This window comes from Aotus nancymaae, unplaced genomic scaffold (assembly GCF_030222135.1).
Source record: "Aotus nancymaae isolate 86718 unplaced genomic scaffold, 86718_ANA_hifiasm-v0.15.2.pri h1tg000041l, whole genome shotgun sequence".
Classification (NCBI taxonomy): Eukaryota; Metazoa; Chordata; class Mammalia; order Primates; family Aotidae; genus Aotus; species Aotus nancymaae.
The window spans coordinates 666,040-678,118 of record NW_026988455.1 but is presented as its reverse complement, the minus strand read 5'-3'; the positions used below and the strand labels follow the sequence as shown (position 1 = coordinate 678,118).

Here is a 12,079-nt window from a genome sequence, read left to right as displayed (position 1 = left end):
GTTTCTGGAAAGTACAATCAGGCAATTTTAAAAAGGCATCCAAATTGGAAAGCAAGAAGTAAAATTATCTTTATTCAGAGACTACACGAGCATTTATGAAGATTGGCCCATGGGATGGAATCTACAGAAAGCACCAGAATTAATAAGTGAATTTAGTTTGCACAGCATACAATGCCGCTATATAAAATTGTATTTCTATATTCTAAAAATTACTCAGAAATTGAATTTTTAAAACAATGCCATATATAACAGTATAAAGTATCAAACAATATATCTGACAATATATGTGAGAGACCTATATTGTGAAAACTACAAAACACTCCTGAGAAAGGCTAAAAACAACCTAAATAAACGGAATGCTATACCAACTACATGCGTCAGAAAACTCAATATTAAGATGTCAATTCTCCCCAAATGTATCTAGAAATTTAATGGAATTACAATCAAAATTCCAGAGACTTTTGGTAGAAACTGACACAAGAATACTGAAATTTATATGGAAACGCAGAGGACCTAAAATAGCCAAAATAACTTTGAAAAAAAACAAACCTGGAAGACTATACAAACTGATTGCAAGATTACAAGGTTTCAAGAATCAAGAAAGTGTGACAATATATAAAAACAAGAGATGAATGGACTAAAGTATAGAATAAAAAAAAATATACACATGTATTTGTGTATGTATATATACATGAAAAAACTTTTTTATAAATGAAAAACTATTTTTGTTTACAAACATGCAAAGAAATTCACTTGTGAAAGAGTAATTTATTCAATCAGTTCAACAAATGGTGTTGGAACCGTGGCTTATAGACAGACAGACAGACAGACAGACAGACACACAGACACACACACACACACACAACTTCAATCCATACATTATGCCATATTACAAAATTAACTCAAAATGGATCACAGACCTACATGTAAAACCAAATTTTAAAAGTTCTAAAAGTAAGGCTATGTGTAGTGGCTGGCACATGTAATCCCAGCACTTCCAAGAGGGCAAGGAAGGAGAATTCTCTGAGCCCAGGAGTTCAAGACCAGACTAGGCAACATGGCAAGACCCTGTCTCTACAATAAAAAATAAGAAAATAAAAATTAGCCAAGCTTATTCCTGCAGTCCCAGCTACTAGGGAGGCTGAAGGTGGAGGATAACTTGAGCCTGGGAGGTCGAGGCTGCAGTGAGACATGATGATGCCACTGCACTCCACCCTGAGCAACAGAGCAAAACCCGGTCGCGAAAAAAAGTTCTAAAAGTAGACATAAGAAAAAACTCCTGTAACCAGTTAAGGAAATATTTTTTACATACAACACCAAAAGCACTATCCATAAAAGAATATCTTGATAAACTGAACAGCACCAAAATTAGAAACTTCTGCTCCTCAAAACACTCTTTAGGAGAATGAAAAGACAATCCACCAAGTAGTAGAAAATATCTGTAAATCATGTATCTCATAAAGGACTTGTACCCAGAATATATGAAGAAATCTAAAAACTCAATATAGGAAAACAAACAACCTAATTTTTAAAATGAATAACAGATATGAAGATATTTCAGCAAACAAGATAAAAGATGGCAAATAAATACATGAAAGATATTCACCATCATTAGTAATTAGAAAAATGCAAATGAAACCCACAGTGAGACAGTACTGCGAACCTATTCTAATGTTTAAAATTAAAAAGAATAACCATACCAAGCATTAGAAAGTATACAGAGGAACTGAAATTCTCATACACTAGAAGTGGGAATGTAAAATGATACAACCGCTTTGGCAGTTTCTTAGTAATGTTAAAGATACATCTACCATATGAATGTCACGCAAAGACCTGTATAAGAATGGTCATAATAGCTTTATTTGTAATATCCCAAATTGGAGACAACCCAAATGTTCATCAACAGAAGAGGGAATAAACAAATTGTGATATATGAATTACAATTAAGAAATAAAAAAGAGCTCTTTTTTCCGGCTGGAACCATGGAGGGTGTACCAGAGAAGAAGAAGAAGGTTCCTGCTGTGCCGGAAACCCTTAAGAAAAAGCGAAGGAATTTCGCAGAGCTGAAGATCAAGCGCCTGAGAAAGAAGTTTGCCCAAAAGATGCTTCGAAAGGCAAGGAGGAAGCTTATCTATGAAAAAGCGAAGCATTATCACAAGGAATATAGGCAGATGTACAGAACTGAAATTCGAATGGCGAGGATGGCAAGGAAAGCTGGCAACTTCTATGTACCTGCAGAACCCAAACTGGCGTTTGTCATCAGGATCAGAGGTATCAATGGTGTGAGCCCAAAGGTCCGAAAGGTGTTGCAGCTTCTTCGCCTTCGTCAAATCTTCAATGGAACCTTTGTGAAGCTCAACAAGGCTTCAGTTAACATGCTCAGGATTGTAGAGCCATATATTGCATGGGGGTACCCAAATCTGAAGTCAGTAAATGAACTAATCTACAAACGTGGTTATGGCAAAATCAAAAAGAAACGAATTGCTCTGACAGATAACGCTCTGATTGCTCGATCTCTTGGAAAATATGGCATCATCTGCATGGAGGATCTGATTCATGAGATCTATACTGTTGGAAAACGCTTCAAAGAAGCAAATAACTTCCTGTGGCCCTTTAAATTATCTTCTCCACGGGGCGGAATGAAGAAAAAGACCACCCATTTTGTAGAAGGTGGAGATGCAGGCAACAGGGAGGATCAGATCAACAGGCTTATTAGAAGAATGAACTAAGGTGTCTCCCATGATTATTTTTCTAAGCTGGTCAGTTAATAAACAGTACCTGCTCTCAATTGAAAAAAAAAAAAAAAAAGAAATAAAAAAGAATAAACTACTGGTACATAAATGAATCTCAAAATAACCATGCTGAGTTAAAGAAGCCAGACAAAACAGAGCATTCTGTGTGATTTATTTATTTTAAAACTACAGAAAATGGGCCTGGCGTGGTGGCTCAAGCCTGTAATCCCAGCACTTTGGGAGGCCGAGGCGGGTGGATCACGAGGTCAAGAGATCGAGACCATCCTGGTCAACATGGTGAAATCCTGTCTCTACTAATACAAAAAAATTAGCTGGGCATGGTGGCGCATGCCTGTAATCCCAGCTACTCAGGAGGCTGAGGCAAGAGAATTGCCTGAACCCAGGAGGCAGAAGTTGCGGTGAGCCGAGATCGCGCCATTGCACTCCAGCCTGGGTAACAAGAGTGAAACTCCGTCTCAAAAAAAAAAAAAAAAAAAAAAAAAACTACAGAAAATGCAGCCAGGCGTGGTGGCACAGGCCTATAATCCCAGCACTCTGGGAGGCCGCGGCAGGCGGATCACTTGAGGTCAAGAGTTTGAGACCAGCCTTGTCAACGTGGTGAAACCCCGTCTCTACTAAAAATACAAAAATTAGTTGAGCATGGTGATGCACATCTGTAATCCCAGCTACTCAGGAGGCTGAGGCAGGATAATTGCCTGAACCAAGGAGGCAGAGGTTGCAGTAAGCCTGTATCACACCACTGAACAACAGCCTGGGCAACACTGCTCCATCTCAAAGACAAAAAAAAAAAAAAACACTACAGAAAAGGCAAACTAACCTACTATGACACAAACTAGATTAGCAGTCATGTGGAAGTAAGGATTGGAGTGTGAAGAAGGACAGAACTGAGGAATTAACAAATGCACAGGAGAAGCTCTTGAGAATGATATATACATTCTATCATCTTGATTGTAGTGATGGTTTCCCATTTAAAGTTTATACTACATATGTGCTACTTATGCTGAATAGTTGCTAAAAATGTAAATAGCTACATATTGCAAACAACTACTGTAGTTAGTAGCCCCCAGGCCTACTATAAAATAAACCTAGAGCCTTTCCGTTTTCCTGTCTTCCCCACTAAACATGCCTTTGTCTAGCACACCAGCAAAAAACGTACCAATTCTCTAGACACAAGTAGCTGCTTTAAAGTAACCCCATGACATTTTAACCATTTCTGTTAAAGCACTTTCCAGGTTGTATTATTATTTATCTGTTCACATGACTGCCTATCCTAACAAACTAGTTCTTCCAGAAGGGCTATATCCATGTCACCCTTCTATCCCTGAAACCAAGCACAGAGCCTGGCACAAATTAAGTGTTAAGTGCATGTTAAATAAATGTTGGTTAAATAAAGCTTACAGCTCAACTCTTTTAAAAACGTTTTTCATAAGCCAGTCTTCTTACATTGTTTTTCCTTTCCAAAAAGCACCATGACAATTAGCTATGTGTATATGATAAGAAAAGCACTAAATCATCCTTGCCTAAAGGAAATGCTTTTAATTCATACATAACTGAGTTTCAAGCCTTTTTCCTTTTTGCAGACTGAGTTTTACATCTATAATTTTCATATAATAAAATTACTGAATGTCTGTGTATAACAATGTTCTATGTGCTTAGGATAAATATTAAATAAAACAAAGTTTCCTTAAAAAGGAGTTTGCATTCAACGGATTGTCATGCTTTCTGGTATTTTTTTTAAATTAGTGAGATAAAACTGTACATTAAGAAATGTTCCTAATACCAGCAAATGCAGAAATATATAAAATGTGCTTAATTAGGGTACAGAGTAATACAACAGGCCAATGAGATAAGCAGCTCAGAACACCTAAAAACATGAACAGACATTTAAAATGACTTAATGTAATAAAGACAAAATCCAAAACTTCTTTTTTTTTATAGTTAACAACTGTTTTGCCTTTTCAGAGGTCTGTGAAAGTAACCTTTCTTGGAAGTCATGAAATTGGATATTTTCTCTCATGCACAGTCACCCAAAAAATCTGCCTGGAATCAAGAGAAATCAAGCAAGAAAATCAGTTAACTTAAAGGTAATCTGATTATTTGGCCTTGTCTACTTCTTCTAGGCTATAATTTCCCCGAGGAAAGAGTGTGACTTTTAGTGTCCTTACCAGGGAAAAGCATGAGCATTTTCTTCCCTCTAGTGATACAGCTAGATGAGTGCAAGTGGAAAATGTAGGAAGGTGAGTAGGCAAGTAATGCTTGCGATACACTTTGATGTTTCTACAGAAGTCTAAAAACTGTTGTTAGCTCTGTACATCTGGCTATAACCTCTAAGCTTATTCCATTATAAACTTCAGGCCCCAGCTTCATGCTGAGCTGATTGCACCGCTGAGATCACTGGTTTGTTTTCCTCAACTCACACAAAACTTTACTGGTATTTGCTACTTCACTGACATTCACTCCAGTTTGAACAGTCTCTTCTAGAGTCAAAGTATTGTTTTTTTTTTTTCCTTTTTCTTTATAAGCAATATGCTCCAGTAGAGTCAAGGTATTGTTTTTAAAGGACTGTTTTATTCAAAGATTTTCCTGAGGCTAAGTAACATTTACATACTAAATTCTTCAAAGAAAGAAAAGAAAAATTTTCTCTAAATATGAACTCTGATGTTTTGAAGTTACAGTAATTTTAGATCATTTTTTCTGAACATTATGACATCAGGGAAACATTATGCAGGTTTTTTTGTAAAGATCCAAAGAAGGGACTTTAGCAAGTAATACTTCACACTGCATGGTGCACTGTCATTTAAAAAGCATTTTCAGGTGCTAGCTACTCAGGAGGCTGAGGCAGGAGGATCAATTGAGCCCAGGAGGTCGAGGTTGCAGTGAGCCGTGATCATGCCACTGCATTCCAGCCTGGGCAACAAAGTGAGATCCTGCCTTCAAAAAAAAAAAAAAAATCATATATATTATCTCATTTAAATTTGACAAAATCCTTATGAATGGGGCTTCTTAATCCTCACAAAAGTGATAAATCACACAAAATTAAAACCCTGACATCATCTCAGATGACACACTTTGCCTTAGAACCAACTAAATTAAGATGAGTTCCTGTCAATTACATCTGCAGGCTCTCACTTGTTTTCTCACCCAGCTCTGCTCCACGCAAGGCCACCATTTAGGCTGTGCAGCCAGCACACCCAGGGGCATCATTCACATTGCAATGTAATACCTGACGAGATATATGTGGTTGTCTTGGCTTCATTAATAATGCCCTCATTCAAGTACCTTCCCTCCACTCTTCCACTACACATTTTCTGTTAGCTATATTTATCTCCCTAACAAGAAAGAGGATTTCTGATTTCAGCCATGATGCAGTAATTGGGACTACATAAACTTCTACTCCAAACAATTAAAAAATTAGAAAACGCACATCAAATGACTGCTTCCAGACACTGGAAAACAAATAACATAAGACTGTGATCCTTGAGAAAAAAGAAACTACATGAATTCTACCATCATACTGATCTCCTATCTGGAGAGACTTTGTAGATTACTGCGCAGAAGAAAAGGGATTTCTGAGCAGAGCAGTCACACTGAGTGGAGGGGACAGAGATTAGTGTTCTGGGAAGAAAGGCAGCTGGAAATTGTAGAGCTGAGGTCTAGAGGAGGAAGCTATGAGGAAAAAGATTTCAGAAACCTGCACGGAGTCCCCTTGGAGTCCCACTATATTACTAATAGAAAACCACACATACATAACATGGTAGAACTCCACAATGGTAGCCTAAAAACAACCAGAGTTGTAAACTCAACAATTCCCAGAGCTCAAACAGTATTGGGAGATGTTTTCAGTTTGAAGCAGTCTGAATACAGCCTAAACACTGAATGTCCAAAGCATTCAGTAAAGATCTCAGAAGCCTTAGTAATAGAGCTAAACTATTCTTAGCAAAAAGTTACTCTAAGGCCAGGCACAGTGGCATATATCTATAATCCTAGCACTTTACAAGGCAAAGGAGAGCAGATCACTTGAGGTCAGGAGTTCCAGACCAGCCTGGCCAACAAGGTGAAACGCTGTCTCTACTAAAAATACAAAAATTAGCTGGGCGTGGTGGCGGGTGCCTGTAATCCCAGCAACTCGGGAGGCTGATGCAGGAGAATTGCTTGAACCCAGGAGAGAAAGGCTGCAGTGAGCCAAGATCGTGTCACTGAACTCCAGCCTGGGAGATACTCTGTCTCAAAAAAAAAAAGTACTCTAGACTCACTCTCACAAAAGCTTAAAAACAAGTCTTGGAGGAGCTGAATTTTCTGCCAGAAGAAAAAAGCCTTACATCTTTCAAAAAAAAAAGATAAAATCCAAACCCTCAATAATGTAACATTCACTGTGTCTAGAATTTAATCCAAATCTATCAGGCATGTGCAACAGTAGAAGAATGTGACCTATAACCAGAAGAAAAATTTGTCAATAGAAACAGGCCCAGAATAAAAAGGTGATACTAGCAAAAACTTGAAAACTACTATTGTAAGTTGCTCAATGACTTAATGAAAAACAGGAATATCTTGAGGAAAGACATGCAAGGCAATTTAAAAACAAAAGAATTTCTAGAAATAAAAAAAAATACAGTTTCTGAAATGAAAAGTTTACTGGATGGAATAAACAGATTAGACACGGCAGAAAAAAAGATCCGCAGTCAAATACAAAATTAGAGAAACTATTAAAACTTAATTGTAAAGAGAAAGAAAACTAAAAAAGAAATTAAGAGAACTTGTGGAACACTATCAAGAGTACTAAAAAATGTGTAACTGAAGCCCGAAATTAAAAGGTAAGAGAGTGGAACAAAAAATATTTGAAGACAGATATAATGGCCAAAATGTTTTCAGATCTGATAAACCACTATAAACATACATCTCAAACACCTATACACAGAGAAACCTTGCCTTAGTCTGTTTTATGCTGCTACAAAAGAGTACGCAAGACTGCGTAATTTATTTTTAAAAAAGTATTCTCACAGCCCCAAAGGCTGGAAGTCCAACATCAGGGTGCTAGTACTATCTGCTAAGGGCCTTCGTGCCGTGGCTGTATCATATTACGGAAAAGACTGAGGGAAAAGAGAACCACCATGCAAGAAAGAGACAGAGAGGGCCAAACCCACTTTTCTAACGACTCATTCTTGAGTTAACAAATGCACTCCTAAGATAATGACTTTAATCAATTCATGAGGGTGAAGCCCTCACAGTCTAATCATTTCTAACAATGTATTTATTAACACCATTACAATGTCAGTTAAATTTCAATGTGAGCTTTGGAAGGGGCATTCACACCATAGCAAGCCTATAATCAAATTAGTGAAAAATAGAAAATCTAAAAGCAACTATAGGAAAAATATTACATAGAAAGGAATTAAAATCATTATTGCAGACTTGAAAAACAATGAAAGCCAAAATATAACGGAAAGACATTGTTTCATTGCCAAAAGTAAAAAAAAGAGGTCAATCTAGAATTCTACATCTAGCAAAAATATCCTTCAAAAGCAAAGGCAAAGTAAAAACCTTTCAGATAAGCAAGAATAAAGAGAATTTATTACCTGCAGTCCTGCACTATAAAAAAATGTAAAGAAAATTCTTCAGGCAAAAGGAAAATGAGACAAGATGAATACTTGAACATACACAAAGAAATGAAGTACGCTGGTAATGGAAAATACATGGATTAATATAAACTCTCTCTTAAGACGGATTAAGAAAAAGCAAAAAAGACACAATTTCCAATATCAGGCAGAAAAGACGAAACATGACTACATGCCTTAAACACGATAAAACAATAATGGAACATTGTGAACAATTTCATACCAATAGGTCAATGTACAAAAATCAATCATCATTGTCATATACCAGCAACAAACAACTGGAAATGTTTTAATACCACATATAACAGAATCAAAGAACATAAATATCTTAGGGATCAGATCTTTTTTTTTTTTAGTAGGCAAAGTCTCACTCTAACCCCCACAATGGAGTACAATGGCATGATCTCTGCTCACAACAACCTCCGCCTCCCAGGTTCAAGCGATTCTCCTGCCTCAGCCTCCGGAGTAGCTGGGATCACAGGCACCTACCACTAGGCCCAGCAAATTTTTGGATTTTTAGTAGAGACCAGTTTATGCCATGTTGGCCAGGTTGGTCTCGAATTCCTGACCTCTAATGATCCACATGACTCGGCCTCCCAAAGTGCCCGGATTACAGGCGTGAGCCACCGTGCCCGGCCAGGGATAAACTTAACAAAATGAGTGCAAACCTCCAAAGTGAAAGAGCAAAAGATTACCAAGGAAAATTTATAGAAGACCTAAATAGGTAAGAGATATGTTCAGGTATTGGAAGACTCAGTATTGTTAAGATATCAATATTCCCCAAATCCCAGCAGGCTTAATAGAAATTGGCAAGGTGAATATAATTTATATGGAAATAGACTCTCTTAATATATCAAATCGAAGAATTGACCCCTTCCTCCAAACACTTCTATTTACTATTTTTTACAGTCTGTATCATATTCCTCTATTTCTTATATTATTTTGCAGTTAATATTAGTAAGTAGTGTTTGTTTAATGTACTGTGACTTGCTAACTTCACTGTCCCCGTGGCGAGAGAGTTCACAGAACAATCAATATTTTAAGAAAATATCTTATGCACTAAAAATTACAATGCCAGGAATACTGCCAGCCAATCTTTCTACTCTGGCTACTGGCAAGCAGAACTCCTCAAGAAGGGGAAAGAATTTTTTACTTATTATACACAGGTTTACCAAAATACAAAAAACATATATAGAGAAAATAAAGGCCACTAAGTGATTTATTTTTTAATTCCCTTGTCTTAGAAGCTTGGTAATCTAGGCTCAGCATTTAAAGCAATTACAAGGCAACATATCTAATCCACAATTATTTATTTGGGTAAGTATTACCCTGCTCTCGGCTGAAAATGAAACTGATAACCCATTTCTAGAGCCTTCAGAGTCTCAATCACTTAATTCTGTTCCAATCTATGCATTTTACAAAGTGGTTTTACAAAGAGTTTTCACAGTGTTTGCTTCTGCAAGAGACAAGATAAAAAGTCTTCAGTTTAATTCACCTTCTGTTACAATATGGCCCTATGGAAATAATCAAATCCATTTAACACAATACAATATATAGCTCAACAAACGAAAACTTTTGTTCTGAATACATGAAATGAAATTTCAAGTTTTTCATGTCTGTTTCTACAAAGTAATGGTTCATTACCTTTAGAGGGAAAACAAAAGCCTCGTATTCATAAATTTGAAATCAAAGATAAACACTTCATTGGTTCTAAACTAGAGTCAGACTGATTGCCTAAAAATTAAGTAGGTAGCTTGTTAAAAATTAGCATTCCTAGGTTGAACACCAGCTTCATGCCACTGGAATGCCTGGGGCTGGGAATACAGGAATAATTGTTTAAAATCTCCCCAAGTGACTCTAATACGATGTTGGGTTTAGATTAGGCAAGAGCCAGTTCTCTTTCTACAACCAAGCCCACCATCAAATTCATTATAATAATGATGACTTCACCAAAATTTTATATTAAATAATTGAGATATTTGATAACAGGATATTAAACCACTGTCCATGAGACTTGCTTTTTAATAATTTGAATTAATTGCTGCATGATTTTATGGATCGGCTTTGAAGCCTGATTCTGCTACTTACTAGCTTTGTTACTCAACCTACTGAAGCCTGTTTCCCTTTTGCAAAAATGGAAGTAAAACTGAATCAGCCTCAAAGAGTTATTATGAAGAGTATGTAAATAATTCATATAAAAGTGTGCCCTGTATAAGGGCCTATACATAAGGAACAAATATTTCATTGAATGCTTTTTATTATAGTAAGACTTCTTTTCTAAACAAGGAGAATAATTAAGTTGAGAAAACTGAAATCTTATGATTGTTAAGAAATGCTAATGCTTTTCATTTTTTTAGCTTAATTAAGCCATACACAAAATTATATATAATTAGGTCAAATCATTACACATATTTTAGAAAATCAAAGATCCTACTAAAATCAGTATAGGTTCAATAATGCCCTTTACATAGTGATCCCCTATTATCCTCCTGTTAAATGAAAAGGTGAAGTTGCAGAACTATTTGTTCCCTATTGCGTAAAAAATAAGAGGCTATGCGTCATTTACATACACGTGCAAAGCTTTGAGAAGAAACTGAACAGAGGAAAATCTCTGCAAAGGTAGTGGGAATAAGGATAGGAAGGATTTTTTTTCTCACCAAATATCTTTCCATACTGTTTAAATTTTTTAGCTTAGGTTTACGTTCTTGCAATTGTTCAGAAGTAGTCAAAACGTTTTCGGTCACACGATACAGGCTTTCTTGAATTTGACACTTTCTTCCTATGTCACCTAGAAGGTTGGCACAAACCACTGCAAATAGATATAATGCACTTCCTCTACAACATTCAACGTATATATGAATGTACAAAATACATTCATACTTGAACTGATAACTTCATTAAAAAGTTAACAAAAGTCTTTAAAGAAAAAACTGAAAGGAATATAAAATTAAAACCACTTTAATTTTTAAAAACTGAAGACTTGGTTGGGCGCAGTGGCTCATGCCTGTAATCCCAGCATTTTGGGAGATCGAGGCAGGTGGATCACGAGGTCAAGAGATCGAGACCATCCCGGCCAACATGGTGAAACCCCACCTCTACTGAAAATCCAAAAAATTAGCTGGGCATGATGGCAACTGTAGTCCCAGCTACTAGCGGGGCTTGGGCAGGAGAATCGCTTGAACCCAGGAGGCGGAGGTTGCAGTGAGCGGAGATCCTGACACTGAACTCCAGGCTGGTGACAGAGTGAGACACTCTCTCAGAAAGAAATAAAGCAGAAAATCTGAAGACTTTAAATTTTGCCTCAATGCTTTTATACTGTGTATTTACACCTAAACCAGTTGAGCCATATCAAAATAGTTCTATATTATCCATGATACCATAGCAACTTGTTCATCTTACATCAAGCACTAAACAAATGCTTTCCTAGAGTTTCCCAAAACTATCTTTATACTGGAATATATTACTTGTAATATACTCTTCTAAACCAAGACAATAGTTGAAAAACTCCAAACTGGCAAAGAAGCATTTTATACCAGAAAATATTTTCCTACCACAACTCAGTCTCAGGATTATTTTTAATACAAAAAGTTCTAAACATCAGGTACTCTTTAAACATCAATGAGATAGTCAATGAAAACAGTCAGATTATTATCAAATGTTAACAAAAGCTCCTTTTTCTGAACTTTCTTGCTATTCAGTGAGTATCTTCACCAA

The 12,079-nt window shown here is 36.5% G+C and overlaps 2 protein-coding genes across 8 annotated transcripts in view; one reads left to right on the top strand and one right to left on the bottom strand.

Annotated features, from left to right (window-relative positions):
- The window catches only part of TCF12 (transcription factor 12), a 418,189-nt gene that overhangs the window by 340,153 nt on the left and 65,957 nt on the right, over positions 1 to 12,079 (bottom strand). The window lies entirely within an intron of this gene.
- Positions 1,966 to 2,788, top strand: LOC135268653 (large ribosomal subunit protein uL30). Its single transcript, XM_064361330.1, has one exon. The coding sequence runs from the start codon at positions 1,983 to 1,985 to the stop codon at positions 2,727 to 2,729; it is 747 nt and encodes a 248-aa protein (XP_064217400.1). The 5' UTR covers positions 1,966 to 1,982; the 3' UTR covers positions 2,730 to 2,788.